General features: G+C 47.3%; 1 protein-coding gene across 4 annotated transcripts in view; it reads left to right on the top strand.

The window, feature by feature from the left end:
- Positions 1 to 27,425, top strand: part of EDAR (ectodysplasin A receptor) — a 94,860-nt gene that overhangs the window by 30,896 nt on the left and 36,539 nt on the right. For 3 of the 4 annotated variants that reach the window (XM_075918069.1, XM_075918067.1, XM_014569266.3), the window contains 2 exons: positions 25,108 to 25,176; positions 25,668 to 25,790. In XM_075918069.1, coding sequence (XP_075774184.1) covers positions 25,108 to 25,176; positions 25,668 to 25,790 — 192 coding nt within the window. Of the gene's footprint in view, positions 1 to 22,514; positions 23,121 to 25,107; positions 25,177 to 25,667; positions 25,791 to 27,425 lie in introns of those variants that run through there. The other variant, XM_014569268.3, reaches the window with a different exon arrangement.

Raw genomic sequence — 27,425 nt, 5'->3', positions numbered from 1 at the left:
CAGCATTTGGCTCAACTGTACCTAGTTTTTGACAATGCTAATCATTACTCATTTACATTTATTTTTACTGTTTAGTTTTTTACAGTGCCCCACATTGTACCATTTGCAAAGTACAAGAGACAATGTCTCTTCTCCAGAGAGCTGACAATCCAATTCCTGATGTGAAATAGAGAATTCTTTCCCAGGTATCTGGCTGGCTGATCTTGCCCACATGATTGCCATATTTAGAGTGGGAAAGGAATTTTTCCCAAGTCAGATTGGAAGAGGCACTGAAGTATGAGGTTACCTTGCTCTGCAGTGTGGGACATAGATAACTTGTTGGCTTGAAGTAGAGTAAAAATGATGGGTTCTCTGTAACTTGAAATCTCTAAATCAGGATCTGAGGGTTTCACTAACTCAGCCAGTTATGGACTGACTATAGGAGTGCATGGGTGAGGTTCTGTGGCCTGTGATGTTCAGGAGGTCAGATTAGATGATCATTATGGTCTCTTCTGGCCTTAAAGTCTATGAGAGAGAAACAAATATGGAAGGAAAGACCGAGGAAGGGAATGAATTACAGCAATATAAATATAGAATCACTGGGGTTTATTATGTGTATGTCTGAAGGACATTTTCATGCACACATACAAGACAGTCACCTCAAATTCATGCATCAAGCTCAAAAGAAAAAATACCCAACCCAAAGAATACTTTCTGAACTACACCGCTGGACAGAGGGTTCATTCATAAACCATTCTGAGGTATTTGATCTTATTGCCTTTGCATCAAGCATGAGAAGACATGACAGATGGAACTTAAATGATGGCAAAAGTTTCCACACAGACTGACTCAGGTAAACACAACTATTTTTTATAGTGGTGTCCCTGGAGAAAGTCATTTAGGGTACGTCTAGACTACATGCCTTTGGTGACAGAGGCATGTAGATTAGACTACCTGGCATAAGAAAATGAAGCAGCGATTTAAATAATCACTGCTTCATTTGAATTTAAATGGCTGTTGTGCTGAGCCGATCAGCTGTTTGTCGGCTCAGCGCGGTAGTCTGAATGCTCTGCAGTCGACATCAAAGGCATTTGTCGATCTCCCAGGTATGCCTCATCCCATACCTGCGGCATTTTTTTCCTCTGCATGTGCTGGTTGCCCTCACTCAGGACACCACAGCACTCTGCAGCATGGAGCCCCCACTCGTAGGCACTCTGGTGTTTCTGCGAGCCTAGCAGCACATTCTCCAGGCAGTAACAGTCTCCCTGGTATGCCCCACTGGGGGCTTGTGCCTCATTCCTCCCTCACGTCCTTCCACTTACCCCTCCCTAACCCCTCTTACTGCTGTACAATAAAAGACATGTTCATTACAACAAAGCCTCTTTATTGAACAAAGCTGGGGTGTGGGGGGAATGAAACTGAGTTGAGACTGGGGAAAGAAGGTGAGACAGGGGAGGAGGGAGGATGGAGAGGGGAGGGGTAAACCTGGGAGGAGGGAGGCAAGGGGAGGAAGGGGGAGGAGAAGCTCAGGGTCTCACCGGGCCAACGGTCTCCCAGCACCATCGGTGCGGGGGCCTCGGTGTCCCTGGCGGTGTGGGGAGGGTGGAGAGGAAGAAGCGGGAGTGGGAGGAGGAGCGGTAGCTGGGGAGGCAGCAGGGGCTGGAGCAGCAGGAGGCAGCAGCTCTGCCCCAGGGTCGATGACCACCGGGGGGGCATGGTCTGTCCTGCCCCCCCGGATGCTGTCCACGACATCAAAATAAGGGCAGGGGTCTGGGTCTGCCCCTGGTTGGGAGCTTCTCTCTGTGGCCCTGGCATATGCCTGCCACAGCTCCTTTATTTTCATGCGAACCTGCTCCTGGGTTTGCATGTGGCCTTTGGTGGCCAGGTTGGCAGCTATCCACCTGTAGATGGTTGCGTTCCTCCGTTTAGTGCAGAGATGTTGGAGGTTGGAGGCATCCCCCCAAACCTGAATTAGGTCCCTGATCTCCTCACTGGACCAGGAAGGTGCCTGACTTTTCCAGCCGCTGGCAGGCTCCTGGGAGCTGGCAGACTGGTCCTGGGGAGTGGTGGAGGGCTGGCTGCTGGTGGCTTGCTGGCTCATGTTTTGGGGCCTGTGACGGGGCGCCGAGACCCCGCACCCAACCCCCGGGACTTTGCGCCCTTGCAGAGGGGCAACGGAGCACCTACCGCCGGTGCGCCGGTTGCTCTTGCGCCGTGGCTCAGCTGAGCGGCGCCGCGACTCAGCTGATTGGCGCCGCCGCTCAGCTGGAGGGACGTCCCGGCACAGCTGAGTTGAACTCAGCCCCTCCAGCGAGATGGGGAAAGAGGACGCGCCACGTCGGACGTCAAGGGGGCGGGGCGCGTTAACCCCTCCCAGGTCGGCGGGGATTTTAAAAGCTTGCCAGCCACCGGAGAAGGGGGAGGACGAGGAGAGCACGGGGGCTCCCTGGACGTGGAAAGAGACCCAGACGCACTCACGACAGTCTCCGCAGGGGGGGACACGATGTCGTGAGTATCGACACCCCGAAGATGGGGTAAGGGGAGGAAGGAAGTAGCCCAGGGCAGGGCGGCGAAGTAGCCCGTGGGCTGGTGTGTTTAGGGGCACACCCTCGCCAGCCTGACAGGGACTCAAGTGTAGTCTCCGTCCTTAGGGCCCTGGGCTGGGGCCCATGAGTGAGGGCGGGCCCGGGCCCCCCTTCCTTCCCCCTTCCGAGGCAGAGGCAGACATAGCCAGAGCTGACTCTCGGAGCGAGGTTATTGACTTAAAAGGATGGGTGACCGTACCCCGGGACAGATCGAGGACGGGGGCACGGTCACAAGATGGTGGAAAATGTGGGCACCTTATGCCTACCCCGCAATCCTGGATCAAAAAGGGGGAGGGGGTCAGGGAGCCCCTAGGGGTTAGTAAGGAACTAATTCCCTTTATCTCGCCCCAACCATGTGGACACCTTTTCCTTTTTTTTTTTTTTCTTTTTTTTTCTCTCCTCTCTGTCGTCGTGTTAAATCCCAGCACGCCATAACAGAAGAAAGACATGGAGCCGGGAAAGATTTTAGCATGGCTCACGGAACAGCAACGGCAGAATCAACAGCAACAAACGCTACTTATCCAACAGCTCTCGGCCCAACACCAGGAGCAACAAAGACAACTGGTGAGGGAGCTGGCGGAGCAATTTCAAACTCAGCAGGAGCGGTGGGCCCGACAGTTTGGAGCCTCTGCCCGGGGTATGGCCAGTCTGCCACGAGATGAAGAGGATGGGGAGGGCATCACACCCATGACTATCTGCCTTACTAAGATGGGGTCAGCGGACGACCCTGAAGCTTATCTCACTACCTTTGAAAGAGTGGCCATGGCCGCCCGGTGGCCAGTTGAACAATGGGCCACAATCCTCGTGCCTTATTTAATGGGGCAGGCCCAGTTGGCATATCGGGGTTTAAGTACCCGCGACGCCCTGCACTATTATAAAGTTAAAGAGGTGATATTGGACCAAATGGGTATTACCCCAGAGACTTATCGCCAGAAGTTCCGTCAGGAACGGTATTCGATGAAAACAAGGCCACGCCTGATAGCCCAGAGACTGAAAGAAGCGGCTTGGAGATGGCTCGAGCCCGAGCAAAAGAGTGGCGTGCAGGTCGCCGAGATGGTGGTATTAGAACAGCTCATGAATATACTCCCGGCTGGGGGCCAGCACTGGGTGCGGCGCCACCACCCCACTACGGTTGATGAAGTGGTCGAGCTCATGAACGACTATGAGGTGGCAGAGGTGGTAGACACTCAGCCGAAGGTAGGCAAGTCTCCCCCTCCCCCGAGACCGGAACCTCTGAGTTTCTTGCGATCCCGAATGAACCCAGGGCCACAACCAGGGCAGGGCGGAGGTCGGGGGGAAGGGCGGAGGTTAGCCCCAGCATGGACTGCTCCACCACGGGACAACCCCCAGGATAGAATCCGCCCCGCCAACGAGGGGGACCCGACCAAGTCATGCCCCAGCACCTCAGGAGGGGCTTGCTATCGGTGCGGGCAGGAGGGTCATTTTCAAAAAGACTGCCCGTACATGGATTGCACCTATGCACATGCACTAGCGGGGGAGCAGATCCACCAGAAAAGGGGTGTCGACAGGATTATGCGAAAGATCCGCATCAATGACTGCCCAGTAGTAGGGCTAGAGGACTCAGGATGCAGCCAAACAATCGTGCGGGAGAACCTAGTGGGAGAAGGAAGCCCCCGTGGTCCCCCGGTACACGTACAGTGCGTGCATGGCGACGTACATCGGTATTCCACAACCTGGGTGCAGATAACTGATGAAAATTGTGCCAGCTGGTGTTTCATGGTGGTGGCTCCAAAGCTGGTATACCCCGTCCTATTGGGAAGAGACTGGGCGGGGTTCGAGACAGCCTTAAGGGACTGGCAGCAGCCTGGGGACTCCGTCTGCGAAGGAATGGTAGGCCAGACCGGGATTGGCCGGGACCCCCACCCGAACCCGACAGGGGAACCAGAAGAAGACCCAGGTGAAGGCACCTCGGGGATCTCAGTGAACCGGCCCACGGAGAGCACCTCACTGGGACTGTGGGAAGGGGACTTCCTGCGCGAACAGCGCGAGGATCCGGTCCTGCAGCACGCATGGTCGGAAGCAAGAGAAGCCGCCAAGGGAAGCGACACCGAGGAGCGACAGGCGAGCCTTCCCTATTTCGAGGTACAAGAGGACCGGTTATATCGGGTAACGAGGGGAATGGATACTCGGGAGATAGTGCGACAGTTAGTGGTGCCTCGGAGGTATCGGCACCAACTTATGGAGTGGCCCACACCAATCCGTGGGCAGGGCATTTAGGCTACGAGAAAACGGTACAGCGGGTTTTACAGCGATTTTTTTGGCCCGGGGTGTACTGCGAGGTAAAAGAGTTCTGTGGGTTGTGCCCCGAATGCCAGAGGGCTGGGCCTAAGGCCATCCCAAAAGCCCCTTTAGTGCCCCTCCCCGTGATAGAAATCCCCTTCGAGCGCATTGCCCTAGATCTACTGGGACCCCTTGATAGGACAAAAACAGGATATAAATACATTTTGGTGGTAATCGATTATGCCACCCGTTACTCTGAGGCAGTTCCCCTGCGGAATACCACAGCCCCCACTTTGGCTACGGAGTTAGTGTAGATCTTCTCCCGGGTGGGAACACCTAAGGAGATTCTAACGGACCAAGGCACAAACGTAACTTCCCGCCTTATGGGGGAATTATGCTGGCTACTCCAAATAAAAGTGTTAAAGACCTCCGTCTATCATCCCCAGACGGATGGACTAGTCGAAAGATTTAATGAAACCCTCAAGGGAATGTTGCGTAAGTTCGCAGACCAAGATCCCGGGGAATGGGACAGGATGTTACCAGCTTTATTGTTCACGATCCGGGAGGTCCCCCAGGCGCCCACTAGCTTTTCACCTTTTGAACTATTGTTTGGACGCTGGCCACGGGGGATACTCGACGTGGTCCGAGAAAACTGGGAGGAACAGACTAGTAGAGTATAGGGGGCTGTCCAATATATCCTTAACCTTCGGCAGAAACTGCATGAACTAGGGGAGTTCGCCAGAATAAATCTAAGGGCCGCCCAAGAAAAGCAGGCTAAATATTACAACGGAGGCGCCCGCCTACGAACTTTTGAGCCCAGGGATAGGGTACTTTTATTATTACCAACGCAAGATTCGAAACTGTTGGCCAAGTGGCAGGGCCCCTTCGAGGTGGTCCAGATAATAGGAGAAGTAGACTATGAAATAAGGTTGACAAGGGGTCGAGAAGGTACTAAAATTTACCACGTCAATCTCCTTAAAGCGTGGAAAGAATGGGAGGGCCTGCTGGTGAGTCCCGCTCCTGCCGGCTCTGACTTAGAGCCCTAGGCGATAAACGACCCCCCTCCAGCTCCATTCCAGATAGAAGTTATACTGACTACGACCCAGAGAAGGGAAATGGAAGATATCTTACGGAGATTTCCAGACGTAATAACGGACCAACCCAGACAAACGACGGAGATATATTACCATATCGCAACAGAGCCTGGAAAAAGGGTACGGGACCAGATCCGCCCACTACCCAGGAAGATGTGGGAAACGGTAAAGGAAGAAGTACAACGCATGCTCAGGTGGGGGGTGTGATGGCGCGTTGGGGGTTCCCCGTCTCCTGCACCCCGAAATGGCACAAACAGACTGCACCAGCCGGTGTAATAGAGGAAGTTTATTGCCTCTCCAGGATACAGCACAGCACAGATGTAATCTGGTCACAGAGCTGGGCTAGGATGCCTCAGGCCCCCTTAAGATGGGGGAAACTGGGCCCCTAAACTCCAGCCCCTTTCCCTAGCCTGTCTCCTCCATGCTTCCAGCCAGCAACTCACTAACTCCCTTCCAGCCCTGCCCCCCAGCCAGGGCAGCATTCCACCTTCCTTTGTTCCTCTCCATGGGGGGTGTCTGGCCACTGGTTTGCATAGTGACTCATCCTGTTTTGCTGGTTCGTGGTACCCACAGCAGCCAGTGGGGGTTACCCCAGAGCCAGCAGCATAGAAACCAGCCAGGTACCCCCACTACGTCACAGGGGGTAATAGAAGAATCCCGCAGTGACTGGCGGAGCCCAATAGTGTTGGTCCCGAAGCCCGACAAATCGTAGAGGTTCTGCATCGATTTCAGAAAAGTGAACAACATCTCACGATTCGATGCGTACCCCATACCGCGGATAGACGAATTACTCGATCGGCTGGGGGAAGCCCAATATCTCTCTACTATTGATCTGACGCGGGGATATTGGCAGATACCATTAACAAGGAATTCGCGAGAAAAGACGGCGTTCTCAACCCCTTTTGGGTTATACCATTTTGTACGCATGCCTTTGGGTCTCCACGGGGCAGCTGCAACCTTTCAACATTTGATGGACAAGATCCTGAGAAATCATGGACAATACGCAGCAGCCTACATCGACGATATCGTTATATATAGTAAAACCCAGCCGGAACATTCACAACAAGTAGAGGTCGTACTCAAGTCATTACAGGAGGCGGGACTCACAGCGAACCCAGCCAAGTGCCAGTTTGGAGCCCGGGAGGTAACGTACTTGGGGTATACAGTCGGGAGGGGACAATTACGCCCGTTGATTGATAAGATCGGAGCCCTGAGGGACTATCCCGCCCCAAGAACCAAGAGGTAGGTGCGCCAGTTCCTGGGCCTGGCCGGGTATTACCGGCGCTTTGTCCCCAACTTCGTGACACTCGCTACACCCCTGACAAACCTAACCCGAGGGGCAATGCCACAGAAGGTAAGGTGGACGCTAGAATGTGAGGAAGCTTTCCAGGCCTTAAGAAACCGATTAACCCATGCACTGGTCCTCACCCAACCCAATTTTAACCAACCATTTACTTTACAAACGGACACCTTGGAGACAGGGATAGGAGCGGTATTATCGCAGGGGGAAGGCCCAGGAAAACACCCAGTTGTTTATATTAGCCGAAAGTTATTTCCGCGGGAGTGTAAGTATTCCACAATAGAAAAAGAAGCTCTAGCCATAAAATGGGCTATTGATATGTTACGCTATAACCTCCTAGGAGTCCGGTTCCGGGTGGTGACGGACCACGCCCCGTTACGCTGGTTACAAACAATGAAAGACACCAACGCACGTCTAATGAGATGGTACTTAACGTTACAACCATATTCATTTGAAGTGGCCCACAGGGCAGGAATGAAACACCAGAATGCAGACTTATTTTCCAGACAATATGAGGGGGAGGAAAATGAGGACACAGAGGTAACAGGGAACTTAAAGGGAGGGGGGTGTGACGGGGCGCTGAGACCCCGCACCCAACCCCCGGGACTTTGCGCCCTTGCAGAGGGGCAACGGAGCACCTACCGCCGGTGCGCTGGTTGCTCTTGTGCCGCGGCTCAGCTGAGCGGCGCCGCGACTCAGCTGATTGGCGCCGCCGCTCAGCTGGAGGGACGTCCCGGCACAGCTGAGTTGAACTCAGCCCCTCCAGCGAGACGGGGAAAGAGGACGCGCCGCGTCGGACGTCAAGGGGGTGGGGCGCGTAAACCCCTCCCAAGTCGGCGGGGACTTTAAAAGCTTGCCGGCCACCGGAGAAGGGGGAGGACGAGGAGAGCACGAGGGCTCCCCGGACGTGGAGAGAGACCCAGACGCACTCACAACAGTCTCCGCGGGGGGAACACGATGTCGTGAGTATCGACACCCCGAAGATGGGATAGGGGGAGGAAGGAAGTAGCCCAGGGCAGGGCGGCAAAGTAGCCCGTGGGCTGGTGTGTTTAGGGGCACACCCCTGCCAGCTGGACAGGGACTCGAGTGTAGTCTCCGTCCTTAGGGCCCTGGGCTGGGGCCCGTGAGTGAGGGCGGGCCCGGGCCCCCCTTCCTTCCCCCTTCCGAGGGAGAGGCAGACATAGCCAGAGCTGACTCCCAGAGCGAGGTTATTGACTTAAAAGGACGGGTGACCATACCCTGGGACAGATCGAGGACGGGGGCACGGTCACAGGGCCACTGGATCAGGTGCAGTGACTGCTGGCTCTTGGCTGGCAGGCTTGGAGCTGGCACAGGCACTGTGGCCAGACTCTACCCCTTTAAGGGCTCCAGGTGGGAGGGGGAGGGAGAGGAGTTTTCTTGGTTGTGCTCGGAGTGGCCACCAGGGCACCCTAGGAAGGTCTGGAGACCCCCTATTCCAAAATAAGCATCTAAACAGCGCTTATTTCGAAATAGTAATTTCAAAATTGGCACTATTCCTCATGGAATGAGGTTTACCAATTTCGAAATAAGCCCGCTTCTATTTTAATTTAATTTTGAAATAGCGGTTTGGCTGTGTAGATGCTGGTAAAGTTATTTCGAAATAATGGCTGTTATTTCAAAATAACTTTGATGTGTAGACATACCCCAAGTGTTTTTATTAAGTACAAACGGTAAGATTTAAGTGGTTGCAAGTAGAAACAGACAGATCAAAGTAAATTACCAAATTTAAAAAAAAGAAAATACATAGCTAGTTCTAATTCACTATGCATACAAACTCTTACCCTAAAGAGCTGTTCTTATTTTAAGCATAATCTTCAAATGAGAGACCAATTCTTTTATTCTGACTTGGTCTCCAGCCCTCTTTGTATCCTTTTAGAGTGTGCCAGGCCTTTTCCAGGCCAGCTGAAAATAAAGCGTTGATAGCTTTTCATTGCTTAAATAGACTCTATCCCAGGGTGGGACTCTTAGGCTGTGTCTAGACTACATGGCTCCATCGACAGAGCCATGTAGATTAGGGTTGTAGGCAAAGGGAAATGAAGCGGCGATTTAAATAGTCGCCGCTTCATTAAATTTAAATGGCTGCCGTGCTAAGCCAACAAACAGCTGATCAGCTGTTTGTCGGCTCAGCGTACTAGTCTGGACGCTCCGCGGTCAACATCAAAGCCCTTTGTTGACCGCCCCGTTACTCCTCATGGGATGAGGTTTACCGGGGCAGTCGACAAAGGGCTTTGATGTTGACTGCGGAGCGTCCAAACTAGCACGATGAGCTGACAAACAGCTAATCAGCTGTTTGTCGGCTCAGTGCAGCAGCCATTTAAATTTAAATGAAGCGGCGATTATTTAAATCACCGCTTCATTTCCCTTTGCCCAATAAACAAATCTACATGGCTCCGTCGACGGAGCCATGTAGTCTAGACATACCCTTTGGTTTTACAGTCCCCCTTACGTTGAAAAATACCAGGTTCAAAAATACCAGTATTAGGAGAAATGGTCACATGTTTTCCAGGACCAATCACCTTCTGGACTTAAAGGATAAACAAGGCTATTTAAAAGTTGTTGGGTTGATTACCAAGTCATTAAGGCTTTGGTGATGGGGCACCAGTAATGACTTTGATTAGCACATTTGACACTATTTATAGTTTTATACTTAATATTTGTAACTTCACATACAAGAATGATACATCCACCAAAATAGAATATATAGATCCAACAGATTATAACATTAAAACCAATATGTTACATGAGGTATTTTGTCCAAAGCATTTCCGAGTTATGCATATTTATATTCCAATTTCATAAAGTATGTATAGATACTATTTAAAGCATAATGCATGTATATTGAAATATTGCATCATAGACTTACAGTAGTGGTGCATTTCAGTTGGTGCATCCCAGGCTATGTCCACACTTAAAATGCTGCAAGAGTAGCAGCACTGCAGCTGCACTACTGGCGTGCTTCAGCTAAACACTCCGTATGGTGATAGAAGGGGTTCTCCTATCTCTGCAGTTAAGCTACTTCCCTGAGAGGTGGTAACTAGATTAATCTAATTCCGTCTACAGCAGGAGTTAGGTCAGGGATGTCAAATTTTCCCATCCTTGAGAAACCTAGTTACGCCAAATGTAAGTTTTCAGTGTAGACCAGGCCCAGTAATGATCCATTCAAGCAAGGAGTTGTCACCCATTTCTATTCAACTGGCAAGGTAACACATGGCTCTACTGTCTGGCCTTGCCACAGTAGTCAATGGAAAACCATCAAGGACAATTGCAAATGATCAAAACCACTTGGAGGTCAACAGGAAAACTCCAGCAGGCAGGCAGATCATCCTGGCTCTGAATAAAGACTGCTGTGGAGCAAACCCCTTAAGAAGCAGGGGCGTTTCCTGGTTCTTGCAAAAGCAGCCAGGTCTGCAATGGTCTGAACATTGTAGGGAAAACCTACTTTAGTAACTATGGGTGTGTCTGGACTACATGGCTCTGTCCGTAAACTAGTTTATCTGCCATAGTCAATGAAGCGGGGATTTAAATAATCCCTGCTTCAGTAAAATAAAAACAGCCACCATGCTGTGATGACAATCAGGTGATCCAGCACTGCGTGACAGTCTAGACGCGGATCGATCGACAATGGAAGCCTTTGTCGACTGCTCCCTTATGTCTCGTGAAACGAGGTTTACAGTATCGGTCGACAAAGCCTTCTGTTGTCGACCAAGCTGCGTCTAGACTGCTGTGCTGGATCAGCTGATTGTCAGCACAGCGCGGTGGCCATTTTTATTTTAATGAAACGGGGATTATTTAAATCCCTGCTTCATTAACTATGTCGGGTAAACTAGTTTACATGGCTCTGTCTAGACATACCCTAGGACAGGTGACTACTGATAAGTCTAGAGCCAAGTTTGCATTTTCTGTTCTTACGAATTGTTTGCATCACTTTCTCTCACTCTAGTTAAATCTGTATTCTTTCTTATAATAAAAACAAAAAGTCAACTTTTCTAAGGGCTCCCCAGCGCTATGTGGTTTACAGGAGTGGTGGTTTGTAATACTGGGGTACACTGTTGCTGTGGGTGCAGAAGATCTGGGGTTTCCTCAGGTACCCTGTGACAAGGGCTGAATATCACAGGGAACAATTCGAAGTGTCTCGGGGACTGGGATGCAGGTGATAATCTACAAGGCAAAATTAGGGCTGGTATAGGCTGAAGGACATTGCATCAGTGGCTAAAACTTTGGTTTTGCCAAGAGCTGATGCCCAGTTAAGAAAGACTTGCTCTGGTTGGAGACAGGGGTATCAAGGTGACTCAAAGGCCTGGCTGTCCCAAGAACTATCACAACATACCCTTCATCATTACTCCGATTTGCCACAGATGCTAGACAACTTCAACTAGAAACTTAATATCCTTCCTCCAGAAATTCTTAGGAGGATATCTCCAGGAATTTCAGGCCAATTAACACTATGTCTACACTACCAGTTTTTGCTGGACGAGGCAATGCAAATGAAGCACTGATTAGCATACGGTTGCACTTCATTTACATAATGTATTCAGAACTGGTTTTGTGCAAAAACGGCTTGGAATATATTATTCAAATGAAACATGACAATATGCTAATCAGCGCTTCATTCACATTGCCTCTTCCGGCAAAAGCCATAGTGTAGACAAAGCCCAAGAGTTTGAATAGCAACAATCTTCACATTTGAATTGAGTAGCTAATAAAAACTATAGCTCTAAATCTCAGTAATTCCCCAGTGCACTCCATTTCTAAAATTCCACTACGTGTAAACAGGCATTAAAAAAGTGTTGTCATTCAGGGCAAGGTAGCATCTTATTTAGTTCTGTCAAAGAGATTTTTCTAGAAATCATGCTGTATATTTGCTTTCATATTACTTTGAAAGAAAAAGACTGACAATCTCTAAGCCAGTAAAACGGGGCATCCTGTTTGACAGGAAAGAACCAAATTTGTGTCTTGTTGCTTCATGCTTGGACTTGAATTTTCTAAACAGCTTCTCTGATACAGGACAATACTTAGTTATTTATAACCACTGAACATCCCAGTCATCTATGTGATCAAATCCCATCTGCGGCTGGGTCATTTCAGTGTCAGTGAATAATGACAGAGGTAAGTGCACTTATTTCTGCAGATGTGGAAGGAGACGGGGGAGGGGGAGGGAGAGACAGACTATAACTAATAATATCTAACCCCCTCAAATGTTATTTTTAATTATTTAAAACCCTCAAAGCAGACTTGCGAAGCCCACAGAAACATTTTCTGATGTGTAATTTTATTGTAGAATGAGCCCAAGTGAGATATTTTCCCTTGGATCATTTTTCTCAGTTAGCCAAGTCCTCTGAACCGCTATCAGATGCCCACACTGCAGCAAGTAGATATAGAAGACTGGCACTTGTAATAGTCAGTTTCAGTTAAGAATCAAGACGAAAGAGGAGACAAGGCAGACCATACATTCTGATAAAGGAGATACAGGAAACCCTCGCCATTCACGAGGGATGTGTTCCCTCACCCACTGCAACTGGCAAAATTTGCTAATACTGGGAACCGCAGCTCCCAGCCCGTGGTGAGCTCTATGTGACTCCTGAACTCATCACAAGGGCCAGGAGCCATGGAGAACTCACTGCAGCTGCTGGGAGGTACAGGGGACTCACCGTGGCTCCAGGGAACTTACTGCAAGGGGCTGGGAGTCGCAGTGAGTTCCCCACGGCTTCTGGACCCACCATCTTCCCCCAGACAGGGACAGCAGAACCACAAATCTGCAAATTGTGAGGGTCTCCTGTACTTTCAAAATGGCCAATAGACCCCTTGACAAAATTGAAGACAGATGCCATCTGAATGTTTGTTTAGGTTAAGAAGAGATGTTGAGACTAGGAATGTTAAGATGCATGTAATGAAGTAAGTGTGTAAGTAAGCACTGAAAATTTACACACGGGGGGTAGGCAGTTAAAGGCAGCTCCCAGAGCATACTAGCTCCTGCCTGCACTGCTGCCTGATATAGAGGCAGCTGCGCAGGGAGGAAGGGAAGCTGGTATGTGCTGGGAGCCAGCTTTTAAGCTGGCTCTCCCCATGTACTGGGAGCCTGTGTGTATCCATGCACGTCAACTGTTGAACCCAGGCTTGTTGGTTAACCGTGTACACGGTTACACTTTCATATCACTAGTTAAGACTAGGTCAGGATTAAGCCTGCTAAATTGTGGTATTAGGTACCTGTAGCTGCACTGAGCATAAGGTAGTGGTAACATGCTTGAGTTAAACCCCAGCAAATCTCAAGTTCTTTTTCTAGACTAGACAAACCCCAAATGACCAAGGCAACACTCCTATACAGAGACCCATTGATTAACTATTCGCACATTCTGTACTGAGACAACTTGTGGAATCCATTTTGATGCCTCCAAATACACCTAGTTGGCTACAGGGTCACAGGACTCAGTAAAACTGGTGTTCTGAGAACTTGGTTTGTCCCATCAAGAATACCTCCTGGGGGCAGGAGAAGCAACTGAACAGAATAAGAAGCTCGTACATAGAGAACTAGACTGAGACTTAAGAGACCTGGTTTCTATTCCTGGCTCTATCACTGTCTCATTGGGTGGACACTCTGTGTTCCTCAATCATCTGTAAAATGGGGAAATACTGACTTTCTTTTTAAGTGCTTTGAGAGCCACTGATGAAAAGTGCTATTATGCTATATAGCGCTAAATATCATTATTCTAATTGCAGACTTCAGGAATGCTTGAGCATGATCAGAAAGGAACAGAAACGGAGCATTTCAGAAAGTTGTAACATTACTTGCAGCTACCAGTCCTTCAGTACTAAAAACTCTTAGTCAAATGGGGAGTTCCTACATGTCCTTTGCTAGAAGCACAAGAGCTAAGAGTAGGAATCATTTTAATATGGTATCATTAGAAAAAAGTAGCATATATCTGCAATAGTAATAACTGGTGCAAAGTTTCCACTAACCTGAATATTTTGCAGGTCACAGTATATTTAAAATACTGGTGAAGCACATGTACCTTTCCAGGAGAGGAAGTTTCTCTGTGATTTTCAAAACACTGGTAGCTGTGGTCATCTGCAAAGGCATGTCTCTACTTTTAGGTCAGATTGACTTGGAAAGTACAGTAAAGCCCCCTGGGCTGTTTTGGTACAGAAATCACTTCTGCACATTGTATCTTTCTAAGTCCCCAAATGAGTAAAACAAGGAAGGGGACTCTCTCCTTCACTCGAGCCCCTTTGCCTTGCTGTGTCAGTGTCCAAGGACTGTGAAAGCCCTGAATCCAGCCAGGGAAGGGTTCTCTCAGCGCAGGCTTTGCATAAAGCAGTTTATACTGTCCTGTAGGACCATCACCATAAACCCTGGTCTTGGGACTATGTTGGGGGCGGAGCATGGCACAGGGCATTCTGGGTAACAATGCCACCCTTTGGCAGCTGAGGACAGGCTGCTATAACTTAGGCAGCCTTACACAGAGTAGTCTAAGGCTAGGTCTTCACAAGGGACCTTATTAGTGACACAGCTGTTCCAATGCAGCTGTGCCACTGTAATAAGATCTGCTATGTAGCTGCTCTATGCTGACAGGAGAGAGCTCTCCCACTGCCATAATTAAACTACCCCCAACACATGGCGGAGCTATATCGGGGTAGATGTTCTCCTGCCAGCACAGCACTATACATCAACAGAAGCATCGATTGGTCGGGGTGTGTGTGTGTGTTTTTCATACCTCTGACCAACAAAAAGTGCTCATGTAAACAGCCTATGTTATTCCACAGCCCTCCCCAGCCCAGAATCAGGAGGGCACATACACAGCTGAAACCCAACTTTAACCGCTCTTCCCCAGTGTGCAAGTACAGTACTGTCTCCTACAGCAGGGCAATGGTCCTTGGGGATTCTTCAGAAACACACCATCTGCTTTTATACTGATCTATCTGCAGGCACCTGCAGGATGGGATGCAGCTGAATTCCTGCCCAGCACTGTACAGCTCTCATTATACATGTTCAACCCTGCATTGCATCCCAGATCTTGACACCAGGCCAAACAACTTGGCTTAGTGCTAGAGCACGCTGCAGGGCTTCTCTCCTTGCCCACAAGGTAGCAGTGGAGCTACCCTGCAGCCCCTACTAAGTTTAGTCTCATGGCAGAACAGGCGCTGCAGCTTAGAGACCCCTGCCTGTGGGGAAAACCTAGAATATTCTCCTAAAGAGAAATCCTCCATTCCTGCTCTTACCTCCAACCACAGCACCAGAGCTGCTGTGCGTAAAAGCTGAGCTTTCCGGGTGTGCAGGAGGTCTTTGTATGAACTCCTGATATCAGGCCTCTCCTACACTGGCTTCAAGGTCATCTCTGTACCAGCAGAAAGATGGGAAGAATAGAGAGACAGTGGTTCTAACATATAGGCCCTAATGTGCTCCTCTACTTGCAGGCTTTTCCCCCTGAGACAACACAGCTGAAAAGCAATTGGGGCTGTATCGATCATATTTAGCCATCGGCGGACTTACATTGCTGTGCTTCCCATTTTGTATTTAGTTCCAAATGCAGTTTGACTTTTCTTTGCAGAGCAGGACTTCCCCACATTGGAATGCCTGCCATTAGCAACCACCCACATTGGAATGCCTGCCATTAGCAACCACCCACATTGGCAGCCTATTACATTTCTATAGCACTCCAGAGGAATATGTAACACTCCCAGAGATGCTTGAGGGGTAACAATTTAAAAAACCAACAACATCTTCATGCTTATTTATTCCCTGCACCTTTGTAGCCAATTTAGAATCTACTGATCTCCATGCCAACAGATGGTTTCTCTTTAAACTGCCTATAACTTTGCGGGATTGTTTCACCATAAAATTGATGCCCATTGCACGGCGAGCAGAGTTCTGTAGTTTAACCATGAACACAAAAGTTGTTTATGGTATTTATTTCTGTTCTCTTAAGTGGCTGTGATGTGACAGCTAAACATTCTTGATCAGGGGTCGGCAATAATTTTTGTTGAGGGGAGCACGCCAAGATTTTGGTAAGTGGTCAAGGGATACACTTTTTTATGGAGAGGATGTGGGGTCTGGGATGCAGGCTGGGTTCAGAAGAGAGCTCAGGGAAGGGAACTGAGGTGCAGGGGAGAGTCTGGGTTCTGAGATGTAATGTGGGTGAAAGAGGAGGTTGTGACCTGGGGCAGGACATTGGGAGCAGGGTCTAGGAGGAGGTCTGGGTGCAGAAAAGGATTCTGGCCTGGGGCGGGGGGTGTGGAGGAGGCAGTTTAGGATCTGGGAGGGAACAGGGGGACCTGAGAGAGGGGAGATAAGGGTTCAGAGGATGTGGGTGGTGAGCTTGGGCAATGGATTGGAGTGCAGGAGGGGGTGCAGGGTTGGGGAGGGAGTTGTGACCTGGGAGAGGGGAGGTACAGAAGGTTTGGGTGGTGACCTGGGGCAGGGAGTTGGGGAGCAGGAGGGCTGGAGTGCCAGAGGCAGGCACTTACGTATGCAGCTCCTGGCCAGCAGCCCAGTGGGATCCTCAGGCAGGCTCCTTGCCTGCCACAGCCCCAGGCCACTCAAAGTGGCTGGCTGCTCCATGTGCCTCTCTGCACAGTGCATAGCTGGCGGGGGGACAGGAGGTGGGCAGAGACTTCACATGCTGCCCCTTTCCCAGCTCCCATTGGCCAGCTTCCAGCCAATAGGAGGTGAGAGATTGTGCTGGGAGTGGGGTAGCTACCCTCCTCCCCCCCGCACATGATGCAAAGAGACACGTGAAGCAGCCAGATGTTTTGAGTGTCATGGGGCTGCTCCATGCCCGAGGGGCGTAGGAAGATGAGCCAGATTGAAAGGCTTGGTGGGCCATATCTTTCCCACAGTTGCTCTAGATGGTGCTTGGTCCTACCATGAGTGCAGATGACTGGACTTGCTGACCTATTGAGGTTCCTCCCACTCCTATGATTCTTCTAGAAAAGACTGTCTCAACAGCAAACTGACTATTTTAATATATGTGCTAAGTTACTGCCCTCTAGTGGAATCTGGATCTATTTTAGGAAGGCTTGTTTTGTACTATGCAAAGTCTCCTTATCTTCTATTTGACTCACAGAAAGAAGAGGCTATAAAGAAAGTGTGAAAAAGTTATAACAGAATAAGATTAATTGGGGGGGATTGTTTGTTATATCTGAATGTATTTTGGGAAGTTAAAAACTGCAATTTATCTAAATTTTATAATGCCAACTATAGCCTGCTCTTGTGAGACCTCTCAGCTCCTATTGGAGTCATTGGGCACTGCGGGTGCTCAGCTATTCATAGAAAACGCTTAGCACCACACACGATAAGGACCAAAGGGAAACCAAATCATAATTTTTAAAGCGCAGTTAAATGTAAAGCCTCTTTAACATCAGGTGGTATAAAGATGATTATTAAGCAGCCCAAAATAGTTTCATTTAAGCTTTTACAAGACCCCTTCTTCCTTTCTGTCAGCATATTGTTATTTCAAATAATTAGTAATAATGGCTTAGCTGAGAATATTAAGTATTTTAGAAATCGGCTTTTAAATCAACTTTATTTTTGCATTTCCTGGTCTCGCTTTTTCTTCGGGATTCTATTGGCTCCCCAAGGACCCTTTCTTGGGTATATTTCTGTTGTGGGCTTTCTACATCCATATACAATATAGTGAAGAAAAGAAGAGGTGTATGATTTAGTTCATGGACACAATCCCACTATCAGTGCATTCCAGAGATTAAAGTTTGTCAATTGGTGGTTTTATGTAAATAGAACCTAAAAGAAATGAGCACTGCTAAGAGAATAGGTTGCAAAAATCTTTGTTCACTTTCCTCCTTCACTCTACTCTCTTCAGTAGTTACTATTGCCCCTTTTGGAGCACTGTGCGATTTTACTCTGGCTCAGCCTTAGGGCAAGGAGAGCAAGGCAGTTGCCTTGGACCCCGCGCCTTCAGGACCCTGCACTGCCTGGCACCCACCTGCCCCTGCCCACCCGGCTGCTCACTCACTGCCCTGGCTGGGAACCACTGGGCCATGTGGTGCAGCCAACCACAACATGTCGCCTTGGGCCCCACAAACTCTTTGGCTGGGCCTGATTTGACTGATTCTACACACTTCGTATCGGATTTATTACTTCAGACCATGTCCCCACCCACGTTACGTCTGGGCTTGTTTTGGGGGCAGAAAGTGGGAGTGTGAGGGGGGACAGGAATAGGGAGCGGATAGCCTCACCAGGCCACTGAACAAAGTGGGGTGTCCCGGCTTCACACTCTTGGCTCTGCGGGGCCTCAGGCAGAAGTCCCCCCCCCCCCCAGTGATGTCTGCAGCACACCTTGTGGTGCCCCAGCCTCCCCAGACAGCCCTAAGAGTCGCCTGGAGTGCACAGTATGATGCTCCTGTGATAATTTAATGGGCTTGGGGCTCCTGCTGCTGCAGCTGGAGCCCCAAACCCCTTTGATTTACTGGGCCCCTGGGGCAACTGCCCCATTTGCCGCCGCCCTCGCCCTCCTTCCCCATTGGCAGGCCTGTTCAGGGGGGTAAAAGAGTGTAAGGCCTATGCACTGCAATACATGGTAAATTTGTGCCATCATCCTGCCCATTGGTGATTCTGCAAAAGTGTGAAAAGTATCTAAAAATCAACAAAAGGAAAGAATGCGAGGGGGAGGGCAAAGGCAGTCAGGAGTAGGGTGAAGATGCAAGAGGCTCCTGTTCTATGTTTAAAAGGCTCACTATTATGCTGTAGTCCTCGTCTACCCAGAGAAGAAACAGGCAATAGCCCTACCAACAAATCTGCTCTCTCTTTGGAAATGTGTACACTTTAAACTTACAGACGATGGAAAACAGTCTTCACGTTCTGGGAAAATATTCAAGGTTTCAAAAAAGTTCTTCCCCTGAATTAGAATAAAAAGTCAAAATATTGAAAATTTTTGCGAACCAACAAAAAAAATTTAGTTCGGCTCAACCTAGACATTTTGTTTCAATTTAAAAAAACGTTGTTCTGAACTAGGAAAATCAGATTTTCTCTTCATTTAGAATATAACACAATAGGACATTTCAATCATTTCAAAAAAATTTCCAAAAAACCCTGAAGTTGAGAAATGTATCTAAAACAGACCTTACCTGTAAACAGATTTGGTTTTGATGAAGCAACATTTTTCTACCAGAAAATAATTTACCAAAAATTCCTGATCAACTCTTATTAAAGTAGCTTATTGCTAACTCTTTTGAGCCCAAGCAGTTAGCCATGGTCTTGCATAGGACTTTTGTTAGGAGAAATTGGTGATGAAATCAGGTATTTCTCTGATGCAATCCTGTATATTTACAAAGAAGGCTGTGTCTAGACTGGCAAGTTTTTCCAGAAAATCAGCCGCTTTTCCGGAAAAACTTGCCAGCTGTCTACACTGGCCGCTTGAATTTCCGGAAAAGCACTGACAATCTCATGTAAGATTTCCGGAAAAGCACTGACAATACTATGCTGCTCCCGTTCGGGCAAAAGTCTTTTTCTGTAAGACTTTTGCGCAAAAGGGCCAGTGTAAACAGCACAGTACTCTTTTCCGCAAAAAAGCCCCGATAGCGAAAATGGCGATCGGGGCTTTTTTGCGGAAAAGCGCATTTAGATTGGCCACGGACGCTTTTCCGCAAAAAGTGCTTTTGCGAAAAAGCATCCTGCCAATCTAGACACGCTTTTCTGAAAATGCTTTTAACGGAAAACTTTTCCGTTAAAAGCATTTTCGGAAAATCATGCCAGTGTAGATGAAGTCCTATTTACTGAACACAGAAGGACTCAAACAACAAGCAGCAGTTTCCTTGCTCATAATTCCAAGCCTCTTCTAGCTAAAACTACCCAAAACTCTTTGCTTTTAGGCCCATGTTACAATGTTGGTTGGTTTTGGCTGTTTCTTTGGCTGCTTCTGACTCACAGACACAGATAACCACATAGCTGAAATCAACTCAGTCCCGAGGTTATTCCATTTAGTCTTTGGATGGTGTTGTCCATTATTTCAGCACTCACTAAGCAAAGAGGCGATTAATTGTTCCTTCATTTAGCCTCAATGAAAAGTGCCTCGCATGTCCAACGGCTTCAACAACATGGTGTTATTGCCCAAGATCAAAATAACAAAGTTACTAAGTGCTCCCATCTCTGTTAATCTGCACTGAAATCTTCACTCTTTTAGGTATGCCTACACTGCAGCTCTGAGTGTGTGCCCCAGCTCAGGTAGACACCAACTAGCTCTGCATAAGCTACTGCTCTAAAGGTATCAGTGTGGCAGGAGTAGCACAGGTGGCAGCTAGCTGCCGGAGTACATACCGGGGGAGGGGAGGGTCTGAGTGGCTTTGTACTCAGGCGTCTAACCTGACTACACTGATATTTTTGGCATGGTAGCTCAAGCAGCGTTACTGCAGGTCTGCCTTCCTGAGCTGGGAGGTATGCTGCCACCTGCAGTGAAGAGACACCCTTTAAGTCCCTCCTTTGTCTCCCTCAGGTGCCCACATCAGCAGTACCATTAACTTCAGTAAGAAAGGTTGTGATGACTCTCCCTGAAGCCTACTAACATTACTTCTTCAGTCACGCTGTTATAACATCCCACCTATTTGGATTTGTCCTGTGGGATCAAATGACTATGCTGCCCTAAGATCTCAGCATGTTCCTTTGCAGTATTCACAACCCTGCTAGCCCACACTGCTTGGGATTTCATTTTAGATTTCAAGCATGATAGACCAATGTGCTGCCTCTGAACCACCAGGCTAGCTCAAGCTTCAGAAATAACAAACCCTATTCAAACTCAGTCAGACAAAGAAGGGGTCCTTTTTACCCCCCAAGGTGGTATTAAAATAAGATCTTTTATCTGCAAACAAGTGGCCTTCTTTTCAGAATCTCTGAGCATATGAAGATTCCATGGATTTCAGGGTGATTAGGAGCAGGGCTGGCCCTAGGTTTTTTGCTGCCCCAAGCAAAAAAAATTTTGGCTGCCTCGCCCCCTCCTTTTTGTTGGCTTTTACACATTTGCACTTCGCAATTTTGTTTTGTTTTGTTTGTGACAGAGACAAGATTTCCAGCTCACACGAAGCTCGTTTTCAAGAGTGGGAAACGTACCTTAAATCTCTACTTTATTATTCTTATAGAAATAGGCTACTTTTTATTTGTGGTTTGAATGCATGAAAAACTATTAACACAAATAGTTTATATTTCCTTAACTAAGTGCCAAAAATAGAAGGAAGAACTTGTGCCACATCTAAAACTCAAGCAGTTTATGGCTATACTTAATCAATCTTCAAACCAATTACAATCAGCTAACAATACCACTCTGTTTAAACATACTTGTCAACCAATTATGATAACTATAGCACATAAGACATCTAAACTACATCAATAAATAGTTGTATTGTTAAACTAGATTTGTTTTGGAATGCAGTGGCTCCTTATGTGGCTCTAACACATCTATGTTATCAGATAAACTGAGATCAGTGGGTGTGTGCATGTGCACATTATTTTTGTGTGTCCATCTTTTTAGTAGCCATTATATATTCAAGTTTATGAGGTGTTAGAGGGAGTGGAGAGTTGTATGTGCCCAATATAGCTATATATGGAATGAAGCTTACCTTAGAGACATCAAACACAAAAGTTTACCCAGATCAGCGAAGTTTAATTCTTTAAAGAAATATCTATGAAACAGCATGCATGGTTCATTGAAGAGCGTAGAACAGTTAATATTCTGTGTGCGTGTGCGCGCGGGCGCGCGCTGCATCCTTGTTTGGTTCTACTTCTACTACAAACATGAACAAGAGAAATAAACTAGGAACAGACTTCAAAGGGTCCGTGGGGTTGAGACTGTCGGGGGCTGGGGCCTGCGGGGAGAGGCCAGGGGCTGGGCCAGTGGGCTGAGTGTTTGTAGGTTTGCCAGGTGTCCGGTATTTTCTGATTTTTTTACCGGACAGGAAGCGAAAATACCAGACACATGGCAACCCTAGGCGGAAAGGGGGCATCTTACCTGGGATTTCCATACGATGTAGGCGGAGGGGTGGCTGATGGCTTTGAGTGGAGAGGCTCTCAGAGGATTTAGCGGCCACTGGGGAGGAGCAGGACTAGGAGACGGGGGCAGCCAGCAGGCTCCGGGCCCAGGCGCACATCGTGCCAGTGCTGGCTGCGCAGCCGCGGTATCTCCTGCAACCCTATAAATTGGCAGGGCAGGGCGGGGCAGGCTAGGCATTGCCAGGGGAGAGGAGGAGCAGGGAAGGAGACGGGGGTGGCCAGCAGGCTCCGGGGCGCATTACATCGGCAGCCCCTTTACATCGGCGGGGCGGGGCTAGGCATTGACGGGGGAGGGGCGGAGCAGGAGAGGAGACAGGGCAGCCAGCAGGTTCCGGGGCGCATTGATGGTGCCAGCTAGCTGCGCGCAGCCGTGGTGTTTCCCAGAGTTTCCCAACCATGGCCCTTTAAATTGGCAGGGCAGGGCAGGGCAAGGCATTGCCTGAAACGCCACCCCTGGCAATGTGCCGCCCCAAGCACCTGCCTGATTTGTTGGTGCCTAGAGCCGACCCTGATTAGGAGGTGCTCGTCAAATGTGAAAATTAAACCAAAGTACAATCAACCTCTGCCTAACATATTTGATTCATTACATCTGTCAGAAAGATCGATCTGGATGTAACTGCTTCAGTCTTGCTTAATGTATTTGTACATGGAGAAAAAAATGCTCCAGAAATCACCCCATTAAAATGTTGGCATCTTAATGGAATGTTAGCACTTAAAAGAACACTGCTGTGTTCTGCTTTAGCAGGCTTCAGCAGCACAGTGGTCGGTATCATAATGGCAAGAAGAGACACAATCATTTGCATGATTTTCATATGCTATGCAAAACAGAATTAACCTGAACTATGGAGCTGTGCCCAGCTCATCTGTGATGTAGATACTATCACCACAAACTTGTCACAGAAGCAAGAAACAAGGTATTTAGGCATTATCTGGCTACATACATGATTTGTGAAGTAATTTGCCAGTGCTAAGCTTATGTTTTGAACCCTGCAATAATAAAACTTGTTGCTTATTTAAAAGGCTTAAATATGCAGCAAACCTAGCTAAAAATGGATTTATTTAATGTCACCACAGAATTTCCTCTGAGTATTCCGTAGACACAGCTCTGGATTTCCTTGCTTTTGTGGTCATGTGCATATTACCAATAATCTTTTACAACGTGTATTAGGCAAATCTGGCTGGGGATCTAATATTTCTCATTTTTCCAGAACCTTATCTGCTTTAGAACTGAACAGGTCTTCCCCTTTAAAACAGATGATCTTCCACTTTTGCTCTTTTCTCAGGTGGAAGTCCTCAAGATATATGCATGATGTTTTACAGATATCACAAGGGCTACTTTAAAAAGCCTTTGAATGTGTCAGAGCATTGCCAAATGACGTTTCTTAGAGTGTAGTTAGGATCTACTATACCAAAGTATTACAATAACATTTCTACCATTTGAGAATTTTAATTTATAAAATCTGTGCAGCAATGGTATCACTATGTTTTTCATCGTGTTATAGAAAGGATTGTACCTCCTTTCCCAGGATTTGTTTATGAAAAACCCATTTCCACACTCTCACTGGTATTTTTTTTTAAAAAGGAACTTAACATTGTTCATATTTCTAGAGGAAGTTACTAGAGATGCTGCGGACAGAAAGATTGTGAAGAATGTTTTTAAACTACTGACTTTCTACCTAATACCTAAAGCTATGAGTTGTTAAAAGTTCTGAGCACTCAACTGAGGTCAGTTCTATGCTGCCCGGACATCTCCCTGGGTCCTGTGAAGGACAGTTAACCTTAACTGGTGTAACAGTGCTCACAATCTGCCTTCTCTCCTCCCACAGTAGCAGCAGTTGGGTACCCTGGGCCCTTTAGAATCGCCAGGCACTGGAGCAATTGCTGCCCTTTGCTTCTTTCCTCCTGTTGATGGACCTACCTGTAATCCAAAGTACCATAGGGATTAGGACTCAGTCCCAACCACAGACACAACTCTTGGTCCAGCACTGATCATTCACCGAATGCACAGGGCAGTTTGTAACTATTCTATTTATAACATTCCTCTCCACCAGTCAGCCTCTCCCTCCATTCCCACCCCCACCCCTCACACAGAGTGTTGCTGTTTGGTTGGCTCAGCTCTCAAGGGATAACAAAAGGTATGAACTCTCAAGGTAAACTGCCCACAATGAACACTTCCTATATAGCTTCATAATAGCTATGAGGCATGTTTGGTAACGTTTACAACCTTGGTTCTTGACATTTGGGGGTCTTCCTAATGGAGTTGCCTGCCCTGCTCATGTTCAAAGAGACAATGTCCAACCGAGATCCCAGTCTTTACCCCATGGCTTCTCTTCCCAGCTCCGGAAAAATAGTCTAATTCTCTGATACAAAGCGTAGGAGTTACACGAGGACAGTCTCTGTTCTCAAGGAGAGGAAAGGGCTTTACTTCTAAAGTCCATATTTTAGGTTTATATTCCTTGTGTGTGCATCTTTTGAGATTTCTAGAACTTCAGGCATTGCTTATAAGATGTCTTGTGCTGATAGTCTCCATGATATGGAAGGGAGCAACTCCATGCCCCTAGGCGGGGCGGGCCCTGAGTGGCAGGACTTGGAGCAGGAAGCCCTAAGAGCAACCTGGAGCATGGTGCGTATTGCAGGAGCCCTGGGCCCCTTTGAATCGCCTGGCCCCAAAGCAATTGCCCCATTTTTCACCTCCCCTGTCAATGGTCTTGGTGCTGTTCATACTTTGACAGCAGACTAGAACTAGAAGAGCTCACAAAACCAACCCCCAAATTGTGAATGAAACAGCCTTTACTTTGAAGAGCAGAAAGGGGAAGAGGACAGAATACAAACCCACACACAGACACACTTTAAGAATATTTATTGGAGCTTGCATAATAATGACTGGTTATATCTTTTCAGGTAGAGTATCAAGAAAATATGGTTCATTTGGGTGAACGTAAATGGACACATGTGTTCCCTTTTCTGGTGGTATGTATTTAATTGCCTCTACGGTATAACCAACTTGCAAAGGGGTTTGTGTGCATGTGGTTGGTTGATTTTTAAGTTCAGTAAAGTAACATAGCACTTCCTGTCTCAGCCCCCAATTTAGCCACCTATTCCTATATAGCAGAGCATAAAGCATGTGCTAACCATAGTCCTCTGCTTTAATCTCATTGATTTCAGCGGGACCTAACCAAGTAATTAAATGCTTCAGTGAATTGCAACCTCAGTGCTTACATCCTAGTAAACTGAATTCAACTCTCAAGCTTTAGGGCACCATCCATTTGCTGGAAAATGTGTTTTTAAAATGCCCATAAACCATTGCATCTCCACTTGCAGGCAATAGTATTAAAGATATTTTGCACTAAAAGTTAATTCATCAGTCTGCCAGACCCTAGCTGGCAGGCAAGGATAACATGTCTAATGGGAAACCTGGTTGATAAAATTAAATATTTGACATGTCTAACCTTGCGTGACAGGTGTGGCTAGCGCACTCTACTAATGCTGAGTATTCTAACTGCGGTGAAAATGAATACTATAACCAGACCACTGGAATGTGCCATGATTGTCCCCAGTGCAAACCAGGAGAAGAGCCTTATATGGTAAGTTCAGAGTCTCAGTCTTATGGTAAAACATCACACCTAAGCCTGAAATGAGAAAAAAAAATGTCCTACAAAAATTAAATCTGGGCTGTTTTTACATTGGCGTAAATTACGAAAATACAGTTTAGTGTCTCTGTGCACTGTTAAACAGAAGTGATTACAGATCTCAGCTATCCACAGGTTGAACCTCTCTAGTGTGACACCCTTGGGACCTGACCCAGTGCCAAGCCAAAGAATGTTCTCAACCCCAGGACGTCAATATTGTCTAGCAGCATTACCTACACTTCCACTGCTTACTGGGCTCTTAGAAGACATTTAGGGGTAAATTAGGACTAACAACAGAATAAAACAACGAGAGCCAAGACTGGTGGCTGTAAACAAACTTTCTGGGACTGCGGGAAACTTGGCCACACCCATGAGACCTGGTCCTCCCATTAACTCAAATTATGCTGGACTAGAGAATGCCGGTTTAGAGAGGTCAACCTGTACTACTAATCATACCAGAATAATGATGCTCAGAGGACTGCAGTGCTATTTGAGATCCTTGGATAAAAGATGCTATACAAGTTTAAAGGATTCTTGATTCTCTAAAAAGTATTATTCATTTTTAAAAGATAGACATGATTTGTAGCTGATTTTATATTTGTATTAGAAAAAGAAAGGAAAAACCCAGACTCACCCCCGCACACATGACCGCACTTGCTCAACTTCAAGCCTGTATGGCTACTCATGTGCTTAAATGCTTTCCTGGACTGGGGTCTTACTCTTTTATGCTTCTCTAAACCACAGTCCACAAATAGCAATGTTTTAAAAAATTTCTTATATAAAAAGAACATTTCTTATATAAACCCACAATTTTGCCTGGAGTCTCCTCTTAGTTCCCATATATCAGCTAATCAGCAATTTAAAACCTGACATTGGTGATTTTGTGTGATGAATAGCTTGAAGTGCTTGCTGACACACACACATCTCCCTGCGGACACGCTCACACAGGGAATTTAATTTTGCTTTCCTGCTGAAACAGTTTGGCGTTTAAAATCTTGGAAGCCTCTGCAACATTTTAAATTACAGTTCCTAAGTAGTCATTTACTATGTAGCAGATAATTTGCATATTAAAAATATAAATTACTGAAAACTTATTTAATAAACTAAACTTCCAATTGTAAGTTTTGCACAGTTGCTAAACCTGAATAAATCCAATAGGAATAGCCAGCTGGTATTAAACCAGAACTCCAGTGCTGTTTTATTAAATCTAAACTGACGACTCATCTGGGAAATCAGAGTTAGGGGGTTACCAAGTATTGTGCAAACATTGCCATAAGGGAAGCACCCCCCCCCCCATCTCTTCTCTTCTCACCGATTATAAAAACACCTAATAATCTCTTTGAATAGTCTCATTTTCAATGGCCTAATGTGCAGTCACCATTTTTCTAGTTGATGAATGGGTGAAATTCACTTCTGAGTTGTCAGAAATTTAACATATATGGCTAAGGGGAATTGCTGTTGAGAAAACAAAAAAGCAGTCCCCTTCTCTTCCTACAGTCACTTTGTGCCGTCTCCTCATCATTTTTCATCCTTATCAATATAGATCACAGGAGACTGACCCACAAACTTGGCTCTGCTTGGAATCTTTGG

The sequence above is a fragment of the Pelodiscus sinensis genome, chromosome 1, assembly GCF_049634645.1.
Source record: "Pelodiscus sinensis isolate JC-2024 chromosome 1, ASM4963464v1, whole genome shotgun sequence".
NCBI classification, from domain to species: domain Eukaryota; kingdom Metazoa; phylum Chordata; order Testudines; family Trionychidae; genus Pelodiscus; species Pelodiscus sinensis.
This window is presented reverse-complemented; position numbering and strand designations above follow the sequence as displayed.